Source organism: Caretta caretta, chromosome 1, assembly GCF_965140235.1.
Source record: "Caretta caretta isolate rCarCar2 chromosome 1, rCarCar1.hap1, whole genome shotgun sequence".
In the NCBI taxonomy this organism is placed as follows: Eukaryota; Metazoa; Chordata; order Testudines; family Cheloniidae; genus Caretta; species Caretta caretta.
In genome coordinates, this window is record NC_134206.1 from 208,825,577 (window position 1) to 208,843,469 (window position 17,893).

Genomic DNA, 17,893 nt, shown 5'->3' on the forward strand with positions numbered 1-17,893 from the left:
GTTCTGAAAAAGTGCTGAGCATTCATGGCTGCAAGTAAAGTCAACTGAAGCTGTGTTTTGAACATGTAAAATGCTACATAATGCTAAATACTCTGAGAAATCAGGTCATAAGTGTCTTAGATTGGATACACAAAATTAGTGGAAACTTTTGACCTTAATCTTTCTGTACCTCAGTTTATCATCTGTAAAATGGGACTAATACCACCTCATCTCACCGGGATGTTGTGAAGTTAAATTAATTAATGTTTGTGAAATATTAGCTACAACAGTGATAAGTGCCATAGAAAAGCCCAAGAGGAAATTAAAAATTCTGTCTTCAGAGCAAGGTTTGAATAGCATGCAGTAAATAAGGGCTGGGCCCATACACTGAACTATGAAAATAAAACAAATTATTGCATTGCTGCTCATTTAGTGAGCACTGTCCAGCTTGTGCACTGAATGTCCCTGGGGCCCTGTGAAAAAAAACAGTATGTGATCATGTCATTAAAGACTGTATCATAATGCATACACCCATGGGTGATTGTGATGGAGTGCACAAACCTTACACTGGAAAGGAAGGGGTTAAAGTACCACGCTTGAGTCAGGCAGCTCCACCCCACAGCACCTGCAAAGCCTGCACAGGCTGGAGGAGGAGCTTAAAAAGGGGAGCAGAGTAGCTCAGTGGGATGCAGATAGTGGATGTGAGTTGACCTGCATTCTGAGCTCCTGGGAAGAAGCATCACAGGAATTCTTGCTGTCTGAGACTGACTACAGAGACCTGACCAAGTCTACAAAGAAGGGACCAGTGACTCTATGAAGGTCAAGACTGTATCTTTGTGTTTAAGTTATTTACTTTACCCTGGGGGAAGAGAGGGGATCGGCAGGAAGTGATCCAGGGAGTAAGCCATATAGTCTCCCAAGGTGCAGGACTTAGCCGTGTACCATTGAGCCCTGGATCACAGCCCAGTGTGAGGGTGGGCCCAAGCTCCCTACCAACCCCTAAAGAGGGACAACCCTAGGTGGGGAACCTAGTTGTAGGGAGACCCTGAAAGTATGAAGGTCTGGACCACATGACCCTGACCCAAGGGGAAAGCCCTGAATCCCCTGCTGAGTTCTGAAGACCTTCCCATTATCAGACTCTTTATATGTACTTGAAAGTGTGACCTGGCTGGAGGGCTGTGTCATGGAGAGGACAGATCACCACAGGCAGAGCTGTAGTAAGAAAGTAGAACACCTGGGAGTAAGACAACCTCCCACATCCCCGCCTGAGCCCTAGGCGGCACTGGCAGTGAGTGTTCCCCTTCACAAGGCTGAATTAAGCTAGCAAAGGAAGCTGGAAAAATGAAAGCTGGTTGCAAATCTAACTATAAAGAAGTTATGGCAAGAAAGAGATTACATGTGGAAACACACCACCACTTAGCACCACACTGGGAGCACAATACTGAATCAGAAAAAAACACCTCCTGATTAGTAACCAACGTGACTTCCTACCCCTAGATGCTGCTTCATGGACTTACGTCCCAGTACTAACTAATAGCTCAAACCCATCTAGCTTTTAAGATCAGAAAGGATCACAACACAAAGCAGTGTGACTCTAGAGACTGAATCATACCTTTTACATCTGGTTTTGCTTTACTGAGTAGTTTAGGGTTAAATTTTTGGTGGGGTTTTGTAAGAAAATGATCAGTATCCTTTCCCCTCTTCAGATCCCGACTCTTATAGCTACTTCCTTTGCCTAGATTAGTGCAACAAGGCACATTAATCAGTGTAACTTTACAGATGTGATGCAACTGCACACCAAGGGTCTCATTTTGTGAGAAACTTCTTACTTACCTCTAAAGGTGGAGGAGCTCCAAAAGTTACTTCCAGACTGAAGTCCACTCTATTCTGAGGTACCATATCCAGTGCCTGGCTGCTGTGACATTTGGTTGGCTAAGCTGCCCACCCACAGTATTAATACTACAGGGCTACAAAGCTCTCCATTTACAAAGTGGGTAAAAAAATAAATACTTAACACAAAATACAAGCTCTCACTTCTTTCTTTATATTTTACCTTGAAAAGGTTTCCTTCAGGATCCAGCACCTCACAGATAACATTGGAGTTGTGTTTCATAACGTATCTCCCTGCTCGTTTCTCCTCACGCTTGCAGAGAAGCTGAGTTTTATTGAAAATCTCATGGGAATAAACTGCTGAACAATCATCATCAATGAAAAGGCAGCCGGTACTGGAGGGTAACACCTGCCATAACAAGAGGAGAGGAGGTTCAGCTGCCAATGGTTGACTCCTGAGTTTAGAAGCAATATGAAAATGAGCAACTGTTGAATTCAGGAAGAAAAATCCAATCAACACCTTTAATATTTAATTATCCTGTTTGGAGGGAGTGGAGAGGGAAACAGAGAAAGACAAAGCCCACGACGTAGACTGATGTTAGTCTGTGCAATGTTTTAAACGTTAACATTTTTAATATGAGAGCAATTTTGAATTGGTTTCTGAAGTAAATGGGAATCCACAGAGTTGTGGAGTTTGAGTATAGGTGGAGTGGCCACATTCTGCACAGTTGGAATCCGGATAGGATGTGGAAAGGCCATAGAAAGGGAGTTAAGATAGCTAGGGTAAGAGGAGACAAAGGCAGGGATGAGAAGTTCAGAACACATAAACACATACATTACACTATTATAATCTTAGACTAATGCTCACCTGATACGTTCCCTGTGGCTTTGCTATAATAGATGTCCCATCTCCAAAGATGGTACAACAGGTGCTGTCTTCACAGTTGGTTATAACCGTAGCAAAGTCAGGATTCTCCACTCGTATGCATTTTACTTTCCTTCTGATGGTTTGTGGGGATTCACCTAAGAATGAACACAGGTTAGCCACACCAAACAGGAGGACACGAACTGTGGGAAAATCTGTGTCTCAGTTTCTTTATCTCTAATAGGGTTGGTCCTTCAGCTCTTGCACAGGGCACCTTGTTGAACTCTTCTGCATAAAAATTCCTTTAATTGAAGGCACCTGCTCTTATATTCTCAAAGCAATCTGTAGGTTTGGGATTCTCTTAGACTCTGCACTGTATTTGGAAATCCAAGTAGCTACAATAGCAGAAAATCCTCACTACCATATACGGCTTGTCAGAAAATTATGTGTAGTCTATCAAATGTAGACCTAGCCACAATAATCCATGCATTTGTAACATGTAGGCTGTACTATGGAAATTCCTTATATCTGGAAAGGAAGCCCCAGGCTGTAAGGAAATGTATCAGCCCACCTGTTCAGCAACACAGGTCACAGGGAACACACCATCCTGGTATGCTATTCTCTGGACTGGCTTTCATTTGAATACAGAATCCAGTTCAAAGTCCTACATAGTCCTCTCTACCTGAGTAACCATCTCTCCCTTCATGACCAGAACCTCCCACTACATTCCACTAGAACAATGTCACTGTCAACCAATAGGAGTTGGCATCTGACCCTGAGAGACAGAACCTGCACAGCAACTGGACCAAAGGGACATACTGCCAGAAGGAATACGAATGACCATTAGCCTCACTGCATTCAAAGACAAATGTAAAATGCACCTCTTTGCACCTAGGCTTTCTCACAATAGTATTGACATTCTCACAGATTCAGTAATCTAAAAATCAAACACCCTCAGTATGCTTGTTGGTGACAGGAAAGAAAGAGGGGGATTTTTTTTTTTAAATAATGAGAAGTATGCAGCTACTACTACAGTGATAAGGGTCAAATAAGTACCTGGATGGATGGATGGATGGATGAAAGACCTGCTTGTTACCTTTCTTTGCCACAGTGAAGTGTATTATAACAACTCCTGAAGAAAGAAAGTTCTCCAAAGAAGCCCATCCTAGACAACTGAGATATCAGATTTGTTGTGTAGGCTATACATATAACACGGTTGGAAAATTTATTGTTTATGTTGAAAGATTACAGTTTTACAAGATACAGGAGTGGCAATTGCTCCCTTTTTGTTTTTACCTATTTCTTCATTATCCTCAGATACAAAAGGTTCCTCATAATCTTGATAAAATGTGGTGATTCTAGTACCATCAGCATGATCCACTATCTTGGTATCATCCTTTTTCTGAATCATTAGCACCTTGTCTTCTCGCATTATCATAACCTGGAAAGGTAAAAGAATACTGGTTTCCACTAGCTCTCAGATACCACTGTAACAGCAGTATCAATACATTAGATAGATAAGATAAGACACTGCACATTTGACAAAGCTAAACAACACAATTTTATAGAGCTCAGTGGTTTGAAAGTTCAGAGGTTTTTCCGAATCTAATACCTTCAATACAAACTTGAGACGTATCTTTAAGAGTATAATATTAAAGATCTAACGAAACATCCAATGAACAAATGCTATCAGCCAGATCTTTAAACGCAGTAGGATAGAACTATGATATTAGAATAGCAGTACCATTCCATTAACTGGGTCAGTTGCCTGATAAGTTAACAGTGGCTTCAGATCCATTCTGTTTGCTCCCTTAGTGCCCACTTGAATGCCTGATGGGGTGGTTGTTATCCAGGTGCCTATCTGGTTGTCTATGTGTTGTAGCAGAGTAGGCAGGGGTTCCTGAACAGCAGAATCAGGCAACTCATACTTGGCTCCTGGTGCCGTGCTACCCTTGTGGCCACCCCTTCCTGTAAGAACAGAGACAAACACCTATGGGTTAGGTCAGTGTAATATGTAGTACAGAACTTCAAAAGATGTGTCAGTAAACTATAAACTTTCCTGGAATATCAAAACAGGACATTGCAAAATAAAAACCACAGCTTGCTGTAATGTGTAAAGTGAGGCTGGAGGCCCAACTGAGGCCAAGAAATCCTGAAATGTGGTCTCACTTGCCTTCTCTCTGTCTCTGCAGGATGAAATCAGAGTTGATTTTCTACAGGTTTTTACTGATGATGAGCTCAGTCAGCAATTTCTATTCATGAGATAAGGGCCCCAATAAAGTACAAGTTAATGTTATGATTATGGGTAATTATTTTGAGCTGTACTCTGAGGTCCCTACTCATTTGTTACTCAGCCAAATACTCATTGACTTCAATAGGAGTGTCCCTGAATAAGGACAGAGTAAAAGGTGAATAAGGACTCGGGGATTTGGTATTACCAAAGGTCTGAGGATCTACTTTAATAGACTTTGTATTGGGTCACTCTGCCAGGTGAACTCATATATATATTTTCATTTTTGTGTTTTCTTCCACATTTGAAGAAAAAGAAAGGGCTGGAGAGAAAGAGGAGATGTTAATGCTTATAAAGATGACAAACTTGAGACGTACTGCAACACTGAAGTGCAGGTAAAATGGCATATTCTCAACACTGGCAGAACTTTCAGGCTACAGAAACACTTTTTCTGCTGGGTCTGACCTTGCTAAAATGCCATAATTTCAGCTGAAGCATTTGGAGTTTAACACTGAAAATGCTACCTTTTTTAATGCTGATCTCAGGAGAAGGCAATGGTTGGATCTGTAGGCTGTTCTCAGCAATGGATGATCGTGTACTAACTGCAAGTGATGGTGCTAGAACAGGGCCAGAATCGGGACTCTTGATCACCGTGCCATCAGGAAAAAGAAGCTAGGGAGAAAACAAAGCAGTTTCTTTATGTTAAAATAATTAAAAAGATTATAAAGCAGAGAAAATGTTCAAATGAAAGTAGTAGATAGTGAAGAAGGAAAGAAGCCTTAGAGTACAGGAGATAAAGATCACTAATCAATGGGGATCAATAATTGTAACAGCACAAGCTTCTAATAAACAGTAATTCTATTGAATACATGGTGATATTATAAACATAAAAAATAATGACCATTCTATTTAAATTGTTGATATTTCCTGAGGTTTTTGTATGCCACTTTTTACAGACCTGCTAGCTCATTTGTCTCACTGTACTGGTCTTTGTTCAGGGATGGGTCATTTCCAGCACTGGAGTATCTAGCTTTTGCCATGACAGTGGCTCATAGAGGAAGAAAAAGTTACATACTCACAGTAAATGTGGTTCTTTATGATAGGTTGTCCAAATATCCTCCACTCTTGGTACATGTCACAGGGTGGCGGGCCTCTTTATAGGGAGATGGGCCCAGTCCCCTTAACTTGCCTCCCCAGGTGGAGAATGAAGATTGCCATGTGACAGGTGGATCATGTGACTATATCAGGCCTCTGGAGTATAGATAAGAGGGACTTCATGAAGGCATGCAAGACAGAGGAGAGAGTCACAAGGCAGACAGAGGCCTTGGGCCCAGGGACAGGAGGTCTTGGATCTCTTCCTGGGAGAAAGGAAGGACTTCAGGTAGCAAGCCCTGCAAGTTGCTGCTTGAGACGAAGCAGGGGAGGGTTGCCACCCATCTGGTTTTCTCCTAGACAGACTGGGTTTCAGCTTCTGTGTCTGGGTGCCGTTTAACAAGCCCTGATGTCCATTTTTTTTTTGATCCGTGGAAAAGATGGCAATCCTAAGCAGAAGGAAGGAGGCAGTACTGCAGACACTGCTTCCGGGGCCAAGCTGCTGCACGTGGCTCTGTGGATCCCACAGGTGGTGGACAAAGCAGCCTTGGCTGTACTGGTGAAGACCCTGCAAGAGACGGGAGAGGGGCCATGGGGAGAAGAGGTGGAGCAGGGAGCAGGGCCTCAGGGTCTGGTTACCAGCCATTAGAAAGGTGGCAACCCTAGAGCAGGGAAAGACTCCATGTGGAAAAGCCCCGGGAGTGGTTGCATGATAAAGACCAGGGGAAGATTCAAGAAAGGTTGCTCTGTGAGTCAGCATCATGAGAAGAGGATAGAAGAGAATCAGGAGGCTGGGACTGAATAGGGGCCCCAGGAGTGGCACAAGATACCAGAATTGAGTACATTAACTTTGTCTTGTGGTGACAGACATTATTTGAGACTCCAAGGGACCTGGTCAGAGGGCCAGCTCACCAAAGGGAGTTTTGTTTTAAATTTTAAACTTTCTGTGAATAAACCAGCCCCTTTGTGGGGTTATTGAGGAGGTCAAAAGGGGAAACTGGGGCAGTGGCAAGTGTAAGCACAGATTAGATCGGGGTAGGTGTATGCTGACAGTGCACATATGTTCCATGAGTAGGGTGACCATATTTATAAAAGTAAAATCAGGACATGGCATGGCTCTGGCCTGAGCAGCTTGGCATGACCGCTCACCTGAGCCCCCCCCCAACATGGGGCCATCCCGAGCCACTTGGCATTGCTGCTTGCCTGGGCCCCATGCCACCCAGGACTGTGGCTGACCTCCTGAGCCCCACAGCACCCTGGGCTGACTGCACAAGCCCCATGCCCAGCACCTCGTGTCGCCACTGTCCTCCTCAAAGGTTCCTGACGGGGGCACGACCCACTTTTTTGGCAAAACTGGGCATTTGTTCCATTTGCTTTTGCCAACTGATCAGAGCAACTTGTAATGGCATGAGCAAACAGTACAAATGCCCATTTTTGCAAAAAAAAAAAAAAAAAAATCAGAACGTCTGGGACAAGGCTTAAAAAAGGGGACTGTCCTGGCCAAAATGGGACATATGGTCACCCTATCCATGAACTCAAGATTGGAATATTTTGGCCAGCAGTTTCTGTTGGGTTGTATTTGTGTCCTGAGTGGCCTTGTGCCCTATGCTGAAGGCAAAAAGAGTAGGGGAGCCCCGACTGCCACTCAGTTCCTTTGCCACTACAGAATCCAGGTGTTCTAGGGACTTCATAGGGCAGGTCACAGAATATCTATAGACAACACATTTCAAAGACTCATAGTTACTGTAAAGTAACTAAGTGTTTCTTCATCTTCAAGGGCTTGTCCATAAATAACGCACTCTTGGTGACTCACAAACAGTGACATGAATCATGATGTAAAGAGGTGGGTGCTCAGAGTCCACTAAAACAAAGATTGCAGGACAACTCTGCCAAAAGAAGCATCAGATCTGGATGCTCCACCAGGTTGGCAATTCTCATTTGGAGTGATGCAGCAGAATAAATCTGTCTCTCTAATGAGTCCAATCTTTTAGATTCTTTGTCCTTCAGGGTAGACGTAAATGTTCCTTGCCACAACCGCTCATTCGCAGCCATGGTACTGGCTGAGAGTAGAAACCAGAGCTGGCACTAGGCATAAGCAGACTAAGCAATTGCTTAGGGTCTCAAGCAGCTCAAGGGGCCCCCTATTAATTATTAGTATGTGTTGTGTGTTTGTGGAAGCAGAGGGGCATGACAGGAATTAGAAAAGGCAGGACCTGCAGATCAGTCAAGCGAGAGCCAGGAGGGGAGGAGGCAGATGTCTCCAGCCTGCTGCAGAACTCTGGAGCTGAATTGGCGCTGTGCAGCACCCTGCCCCCGATGAGACCGACGCTGGAGAGGAGTTGCTGGGACTGCCATCTGCAGTGTACCCCAAGGAGACAGCGGACCCAGTCTGGACTACAGAAACCCTGTCCAGACTGTGGTAGGAAGTGGTCCAGGGAAACCAGATTTTATTCTGGTTTTGTTGCGGGAGCACAGGTCAGTCTGTTTCGGTAGGATCCCTGCTGACCCAGTGGTAGAACCATTTGTCACTGCTAGGGCCCTGGGCTGGGACCCAGTGGAGTAGGGTTGGCCCAGGTCCCCGACCCCCTGCTGCAAAACCCACCACTGGGGTAGCTATTCATCCCGAGGCCAGAAGGCCTGGGCTTTCCTTGTGGCTTGCCCCGCCCAGAGGGCCAGAACCACAGACTTGTCTGATGGCTGCCTTAGCCAGGAGTCTTAGGCAAAAGCCTGCTCCCTGCTCTGTCCTGCCCTGTACAGAGGGCCAGAGCCCCAGATTGTTTGTCTGCTGGCTGCCTTAGCCAGGAGGCTTAGGTGAAAGCCTGCTCCATGCTCTGCCCTGCCCAGAGAGTCAGAGCCCAGACTGTGATTGCCCCAGCCCAAGCCTCTTGGACTAGAGACTGCTTATTGCTCTGCACGCCAGAAGGACAGAGCCATAGACTGTTAATCGACTGTTTGTTGCCTGATTCAGTGACACAGAGTGGCCTCCCTCCGATTCTGAGCCTGAGGGACCACTACAGCAGTGTTTTTCAAACCGCGGGTGCGACCCACTACTGGGTTGTGACATGTAAGGCGCTGGGTCGCCTTGCTCTGGTCAGCACCACCGATCGGGACATTAAAAGTCCCTTCGGCGGTGCTGCCCAGCTAAGGTAGGCTAGTGCCTACCTTTTCTGACACCGCACTGTGCCCCAGAAGTGGCCAACAGCAGGTCCAGCTTCTATGCTGCGAGGCCACGGGACTCTGGGTGCTGCCCCCGCCCCGAGCACCAGCTCCGCACTCCCATTGGCCAGCAACTGGCTAATGGGAACTGCGAGGGGGAGGGGTGGTGCCTGTGAGTGAGAGTTGCGCGTCTCAGCCTAGGAGCCAGACCTGCTGCTGGCCACTTCTGGGGTGCAGTGCGGTCCACGGTGCACCCCAGCTGCACCGCTGACTAGGAGCCACGGGAGGTAAGTCCATGCCCCAGTCCCGTGCCCCAATCCTGCACCCCAATCCCCTACCCCAGCCCTGAGCCCCCCCAAATCTGGAGCCCCTCCTGCACCCCAAATCCCTCATCCCCAACCCTGAGCCCCCCCAACTCGGAACCCCTTCCTGCACCCCAAACCCCTCATCCCTGACCCCCACCACATTCCAACCCCTGCCCCAGCCCAGAGCCCACTCCCTGAACCCCTCATTCCCAGCTCCATTGGATAGCGGGCATCAACAATTTTCTTCAGCTGCGTCCCCAGGAAAAAAGTTTGAAAACCACTGCACTACAGTGTGCCACAAAGTTTTGGCTGGCTACAAAAAGGCATCATTAATTAGGAAGGCAACCCTTTCCTGAGTTTGTTGCCTAGAGGATGTCCACCAATTTGTGACTATTTTCCTGTACTAGTTCAGCTTGAGTATAAGAGCTGCAGCCATTCTCCTGAGCAATTCCTGGTAGGAAATGAAATCATCTGGGACAGGAGAAGTTGCATTCAGGGCCACTGCTTCATCCAGAGAGGACAAGGACGGGATGCTGGTCCTCTGGCAAAGGGTCCTCCAAAGGAGGTGGCTCAGGAGGATGGATGTTATCCTGTGCTTGTGTCACAGGCTGCTCTGAGGTTTGGGCCTCCTCCAGGTAAGGGGTTTATATCCCACCTGTATGGAGATTGGGATCTGTGGGAATGAAAAGCACACAGAGATCCCGACGGGGCCACTGAGACATAGGGTATGGCATAGGAGACCAGTACACAGTGGGACAGGATGATTTGTCTTTACTACGAGAATTACTCTGCTCTCAGTACCAATGACATGGGTGTCTTGATCACTTTAGTCAAGGCAGGATTAGAGAAGAGCTGAAAGACTCCAACATGGAGTGTGATGTGCTGTTTGAATAATCAGTGGGCATCAGATGTACTATTGTGATGGGGCCACAGGATAGCCTGACTTGTCCACTGGGCAGTGGACTAAGGTTAATGTCAATACCATAAGCAGAACCATGGTTGGCACTGCAAAGGCACCTTGAGAGGGCTTTGCAGCAGGGACTGGTGCCGAGGAGCTATTTGGTTCCCACCCTGAGAAACCCACCGATACTGAGAACGCTGATGCCAAACTTGATGATGTAGACAGTGCTGAGGGCAGGGGATGCATCGGTACAAGTCCAGTCAGCATAGATACCATGGATGGTGCCTGCTTCTTCATTGGTACCGGAGTTGAGGGCAATCTTTGTCGTGAAGCTGAAGAGGACAAAAGGTTTGAACTAGCCTGAAGCACTGGCCCTGCCCCGACGTTCTGAGTTAATGGGGATGCCTGTACAGACAGACAAAGTAAGTCTGATGCTACCATGTAAATGTGTAGGGTCAACAGCACCGACAGTAATGGAGCAGCAGTCATGTACATAGGTACTGAATTCAGTGGCTGTCCCATAGATGGTTCCAGAGTTGACAGTACAGTACTAGGATCCTTTCACCTTGGTTCTGGAGAGAAATGGGTTGATGCCCTGGCTCTATCCTGGGTTCCTGAGTTTTGCTGAGGCTGAGGCCCCGTTCTCAATGAAGAGGGTGATGAATCCCTCTTCAGTCTTGGATGGCTCCAGTCTGTTTTATGAGTCCTCTTATGAGGGACATGTGGAGATGATGAATGACCCCTGTCCTTTATCAAAGGGAAATCAGAGTTCTGGGGTCTGTCTAGAACTAGTGCAGAGGCAGAGGACTATCTGAGGACGGTTGATAAAGGAATCCAAAAAAGGTCCAGGTGCTGAGACAGGCCTCATTGCCTGTGATGTTCCTTCAGGCGAAAATCTATAGTGATCTGCATTCTTTTCTTGAAAGAATGACAAATACTGCACTTTTCTTTAGTATGGCCTTTGCCAAGGCACAATAAGCAGGGTGTGTGAATGTCACTATGAGAGATAGAAACCCCACATGACAGGCAATTTTTGAAGCCCAGGGAATACTGCATAGCCTACAGGGCTGAGCAGAACTACACTACACTACACTAAACTACAGGTACTAACTATGTACACTACTAAGGTCTCAGATACAAACTGCTGATGCAGTAGAAAAACTGTGAGGAGAAAACCTGCATGGGGAACTCAGACTCAGGTTGTAGATGGTAAGAAGGAACTGAGGACAGTTGGAGTGCTGCCAGCGTTATATAGTCTCAGGAGGGTGTGGCATTCTGTACCTTGTGGGAACACCCTATACCCCCACGTTCATCTTTATAAAATGATTGTGTGGTATCCAGTGCAAAGTTTGTGATGTTCGGTGTCTTCGGAAGACTCATGATGCAATGAGCCTGGTTGTTATAATGATGTTATAGTCATTGTTGTTGCAGTAATGTTATAGTAACGTTATAGGTTATAATTTCATCTATGTAATTATGAGGCTGAAAATGTATCCTCATGGCTTAAAATAAGCCCAGGCAAAAACACTCCAAGAGCAGAGGGGCAGTTCACACCTCATCAGGGCATGTATGGGACAAACTCAGCCCAGCCTCACAGGAACAAAAGACGCTGGCCTAGGCAGCAACAAAAAGATCTGTTGGACTCGAGTGAGTCAACCCCCTTCCTTTGGTCAGTTTAGGACTACAATGAGGTAATGTTCACCTGACTCTGAAAGGGGGTGGGGCAAAGCCAAGAGGGAAGAAAGGACATGTCAAAAGGGAGAGATGTTTGCCATGCTCTTCCTCTCTCTTCCACCTACATCTACAGACACCACACCAAGCGACTGAAGCGCTGAGCAAAGGGGAGAGCCTGACTGAAGAGCAACCAGCCAGCTGGTGGTGAGAAGCATCTAAGTTTGAAAGGGCACTGAAAGTGTTAAGATCAGCTTAGAATGCATTTTGCTTTTATTTCATTTGACCAAATCTGACTTGTTATATTTTGATTTATAATCACTTAAAATCTATCTTCATAGTTAATAAATCTGTTTGTTTATTCTATCTGAAGCAGTGGTTTGGTTTGAAGCATGTCAGAGACTCCCCTTGGGACAACAAGCCTGGTACATATAAATTTCTTTGTTAAATTGATGAACTCATATAAGCTTGCAGCATCCAGCGGGCATAACTGGACACTGCAAGATGGAGGTTCCTAGGATTGTGTCTGGGACCAGAGATATTGGCTAGTGTCATTCGATTGCACAATCCAAGGAGCAGCTTACATGCCAGAGGCTGTGTGTGAACAGCCAGGGAATGGGGGTTCTCACAGCAGAGCAGGGTTTGGCTGGCTCCCAGACTCAAGGATTGGAGTGACCTAGCAGATCACCAGTCTGGATGATACCAGAGGGGAACGTCACAGAGGGTAACAAGGAGGTGTGGGGCATGAGCACTGCCTCAACAGATACTGCTGCAGGAAAAAAATCTCTAGCTCTCAGTGTGCTAGGTGTCAATACACCCAAGTGGAATACGCCTCTGCAACCACTCAAAGAAGAGATTATAGATAGGCAGAATATATCGAACTGTCTTAAGTACTTATATGGTTCCCATTACTGAAGTATCTGAACACCTCACCATCTTTAATGCATTATCCTCACAATGCTCCTGGGAGGTAGGGAAATACTATTATCCTCATTTTACAGATGGGAAATGGAGGTACAGGAAGACTAAGTGACTTGCCCAAGGTCACACAGGAAGTCTGTGGTGGACTAGAGAATTCAACCCAGGTTTCCCACCACCTAGGCTAGCCCTCAAGCCACTGAACAATCCAACATGGAATCTGGACAGGAAGGAAGCACTGTACTATTATTATTACAGAAATATCAAAAGCAGTCTTGAAATGACATTGTAAAAAGAGTCTCTCTGGGGCACCTCCCTAGCTGGTCTGGGAGTTTCCACCACTGGGATGGTCTAGTACAGGCCACAGCCTCTTAGTGCTGGTAGTGCCCCACCCTTGTGGGCCTCCTCACTTTCCTTCTGGGTAAGGGAAAAGCAAAAGTTCAGGTCAACAATCAAGACCCTTGGGGGGTCAATAAAAAGGCAAAAAAGCCTTACCTCAGGGGTGTCTGAGTAGCAGCTTTGTTGGAGTCCTTATGGCTGGCTAGCTGAGTCAGTTGCTTCCTATTAGGCTTGCCCTGGGATTTGCTGGACTCCTTGGAGAGCTGGGAGCAGTTCTGGCATGAGGGTTTCTCCTGCTATTTCAGGAGCCACTCTAGTCACCCCCTTCTCAGGGCTTCCTGCCTTGCGTACTGCAGCTTCCGCCCTTCAGAGCCCTCAACCCTACCAAGCATGATTGGCAGGGCTGGCCAGGCAGGGCTACCTTAGCACACACAGCCTCCCAAACCCTGTCCATGTCAGTGCGGGATTTGTACACCCCATCACAGACATCTAGTCTCAAACAACACAGGCTGGCCAACTCTGTGTTGTCATTCCAAAAGGACTATTCTTCTGGCTGTGGTCTTTCCAGGAATTATGTAAAAACGTATATTTTCCCAATGGTGCAGACTGCCTACAGGCAGAAACTGTAGGCCAGGACTGCCTGTTTTGCCCATGAAACCAAGTTCAACCCATTTCTAATCAAACTCTTTACTATACCTGGGTGGATCCATCAATCATGTACTTTACGACAGTTCCTTGGCTGGTAATGACCCTGGACACTTCCTGTTCTACTGGTTTCTTCACTGCTTTGTACAGTTGGGAATGCTTCACCCTTAGGGGATAACTCTGCCTAACTAGGATTTCCAGAGTAGGTTGCTTGGCTTTTTCTGCCTTGACCTCATCTTCCTTGGCCTCATCTGCTGTGGTTTCACTTTTGTTGGCTTCATCTACCTTGGCTTCAGCTTCCTTAGACTCTGCTTTTAAATCTGAAATTAAAGTCTATATTAATTAACAGTACTGCAGTAGCCGTTGTCATCTAAGCAATTCTAAGGAGCCCATCATTATTGTATCTTAGCATCAATATTGGTGAAAATTGTTATTTAGTGAGTGCCATCACATTGGTTGATGCTTTACAAACATAAAAGTCGACACAGTCTCTGCAATAAATAAATTCTTAGACACAGACAGTAGAGCTCATTGTATACTGAGTGTAGTGGACAATTGTGTAGACAGGCTGCACACCTATAGGAGATTAGTAGTGCCAATTGAAACTCCTGTACTTAACACTATTTTGTTTTGACATCTAATATTGAGTCTCTCTCTATCCTCTTCACTGAATATATTGCTAACCTAATCTGACCTCACATACCTTGAACAAATATTTTGACAAGGGAGTGGGATGGAGGCCTGAAGGTAAAAGATTATTATTCTCGTAATTCAGGGTTATGTGACCAGTAATCTAGGTTCTCCCTCTCTGTTAGAGTTGATGGGCAGGTTGGCTGAGGCAGTAATAGATGCAGGCGGGAGCAGGGGCCAGATAGTGTGGAAACAGGCACAGGTAGTGCAGGAACAGAAGCAAGGGCCAGCTGGAGCAGGAGCAGGCGCAAGGGCTGACTGGAGCAGCAGCAATGTGAGGAGCAGACTGGAGCAGGAGCAGGAGCAAGGGCAGCCTGCTGAAACTACTGGGAATGGGAATGCGCCGGCCAGATAGTAACATTGAGCAGACTGGACAGACTGCTTTCCTTAGACGCCTATAACCCTACCTTGGGATGACCTTAGTGGGTCCTTGCCTGTGGATTGGCTGAACCCTGGTAGAATGGTGTGGGACCTATCACAAGACCTGCAGGCAATTGCCTCTGATGACTTGTCATACTCTCTCACTCAGGGATGACTCATAAGGCTTAGGCGGGCTCAGGCTCAGAGGTATCCAACTCTCTTCCATAATGATAAGCCTTTGTGCTGAGGCTCTATGAACCACCAATATCCATCTTCTAGCCATTTATATACACTAAAAGTAATAATGAAGATGAAACTGTTCCAAACCTCACTCTTATGATTACTGACAACCCAAGTATCACTGCAGTCTACAGTGTGCAGTTGAACAGGTGTGCAAATGTCCAAAAACAGTGGGAAGTTGAATCACTGCAGTAGCCTAATAGGCCAGACACAGAAAGTGGGTCATGAACTGCCCTGAGCCTTGCTCAGCTACACAGACATTTTCATCTTCAGAAAGAAATTCATACAGTTGTTTTCTATAATAATGTTTAGGGAATTGTTTTCAATATTAGATGTCAGAACTTTCCTGTAACTATGTTTAAATCTATCTCTGCATAAAAAAAAGTCTTTTGTGATTTTAACTTTATGCAGAACACTCCTGTGTCCATAGTGATTCACAAAACTAACCTATAGAACTTTGACCAAGGAAAGTCAATACCAGCCCATTGGGGCAGGAGGCATTCAAAGTCTGGAAAACAGGGACATCTGGCACCGCTTGTGTTTGAGGTGTTGGTGGTTCTATTTCTACCTAGAGAACAGAACACAGATTAGTTTTATTACACACTTCAAAAAGCATTTTATAAAGTTTAGTTTTGTTATATGCTCTGGTAGAGCTAGTATCTTAAGGTCTGATTCTGCTACCTACCTTATTAATGTTGAGTTATAATTTAATCTGTAATCAGTCCCTCCATAGGTGCTGACTCTGTGGACGCTCCGGGGCTCAAGCAGCCACAGGGAAAAAAAGGGGGTGCTCAGCACCTACCAGCCACAGTGGTTCTGCGGCCCTGGGGCTGGCTACAGATCAGCTGTTTGGCGGGTCCCAGAGCGGGCCGCCGATCAGCTGTTCGGCGGTTCCCAAGGCGGCCAGCGGAGCCATGAGTGGTTATCAGGAAGCACTTGGTGGAGGTGGAGAGGAGTGAGTGGCAGGTGGGGTGGGCATTGGGGGAGCGGGTGTGACGTTGAACTCCGTATAATTTTATGAAAATATGCTAATGAGTGTGAATATAATGTAACTGGAATATGCTTCATGCAAAAGGTCTCTTGTAAGGTATCATTACAAAACTTATAATCTACTGAGTGTGTTCATCCTATTGGTATAAATGTATCAGTCTTGTATCTGAAACTAGGAATATAAAATATAACTCTGAGATCCTATTGTAGTTATGCAAAGTGTAGGCCATTAATGGTGGTTTAGAATCTTGATGGCTCCAATCAACTAGGACAATTGACTGTAAATGGCTCTGTTTACTTGCAAGCCTTCCTGTGAGTCAGGCCAGGAAGAATGAAGGCTTGGGGTCTCACAGAACATGTGACCAGGTCATCCGGTACTGGAATTCATCTTAAACCTGGCGCTTTTCCAGTTAGGAGGAGGGGTGGAGACCCAGAGAGACAAAAGATTCCTACCTTGTGCCAAAGCTATATAAGGGGACTGTACCAGGGAAAAGGATTGGGCCCAGACTAGAAAGGAGTCTAATCTGTGAAAGAAGCTTATTGGAACATCTCTAAGGGTGAGATTTACCTGTATTCAGTTTCTTAAATGTATTAGGCTTAGACTTGCATGTTTTTGTTTTATTTTGCTTGGTAACTTACTTTGTTCTGTCTGCAATTACTTGGAACCACTTAAATCCTACTTTTTATATTTAATAAAATCACTTTTTGCTTATTAATTAATCCAGAGCAAGTAATTAATACCTAGGGGAACAAACAGCTGTGCATATCTCTCTCTCAGTATCTCTATCAGAGGGTGAACAATTTATGAGTTTACCCTGTATAAGCTTTATACAGAGTAAAATGGATATATTTGGGGTCTGGATCTCATTGGGGGGAACTGGGTGTCTGGGTGCTAGAGACAGGAGCACTTCCTAAGCTGTTTTTAGTTAAGTCTGCAGCTTTGGGGCGTGTGGTTCAGACCCTGGGTCTGTGTTGGAGCCAGACTGGCGTGTCTGGCTCAACAAGGCAGGGTTCTGAAGTCCCAAGCTGCCAGGGAAAAGAGGCTCAGAGGTAGTCTCAGCACATCAGGTGGCAGTCCCAAGGGGGTCTTTGTGACCCAACCTGTCACAGTGGTGTAGTCGGCAGGATCTGTGCACAGCTGATTGCTTTGAAATGCTGGTAGTGATTTTAAGTGAGTTTCAAGTGTGCTGGCTGGAGAACAGACAAAGTGGTTACTGGTTTGTTATTTTTTCTTTGCTTATTTCAGGTAAGGGAAATAGGGACAGAAAAGTAAGCAAAATAAGTAAGAGTGAAGATCAGAAGAAGCTAGAACTGCACAAGTTGCAAATTGCCCAGAAAGGATGAACACTGGGCGCTGGATAAGTCTCTCTTAACTGAGTGAATCTGTTTCAGTGAACTGCAGAAGGGTGTGGCCCAACCTCTGGGTCTGTGCTGAAGCTGACTGGAGAGTCTAACTCAGCAAGACAGGAGTGGAGGGGATCTGTTCTGGCAGGAGGGGGTTCTCTGTGGTATCCCAGCTCATCGAGCGATGGTCTCAAGGAAAGACAAATGGAAATTGATGCATAATTTGCCCGGGAAAAGGTTGCTCTGGAAAAAGAAAAGGCTACCCACCAGCAAACCCTGGACTTAAAAGACAAAGAAACTGAGGCCTAGAGACAAGCATGAATTGAGACCCTGAAGCA

At 45.9% G+C, this 17,893-nt stretch overlaps 1 protein-coding gene across 7 annotated transcripts in view; it reads right to left on the reverse strand.

The window, feature by feature from the left end:
- SPAG17 (sperm associated antigen 17) overlaps positions 1–17,893 on the reverse strand; it is a 299,338-nt gene that overhangs the window by 61,008 nt on the left and 220,437 nt on the right. For all 7 annotated transcript variants that reach the window (XM_048819705.2, XM_048819724.2, XM_048819697.2 and 4 more), the window contains exons 25-31: positions 15,669–15,789; positions 13,983–14,251; positions 5,429–5,576; positions 4,419–4,642; positions 3,971–4,115; positions 2,678–2,832; positions 2,033–2,218 (exon numbers count right to left, since the gene is read on the reverse strand). In XM_048819705.2, coding sequence (XP_048675662.2) covers positions 2,033–2,218; positions 2,678–2,832; positions 3,971–4,115; positions 4,419–4,642; positions 5,429–5,576; positions 13,983–14,251; positions 15,669–15,789 — 1,248 coding nt within the window. The remainder of the gene's footprint in view (positions 1–2,032; positions 2,219–2,677; positions 2,833–3,970; positions 4,116–4,418; positions 4,643–5,428; positions 5,577–13,982; positions 14,252–15,668; positions 15,790–17,893) is intronic.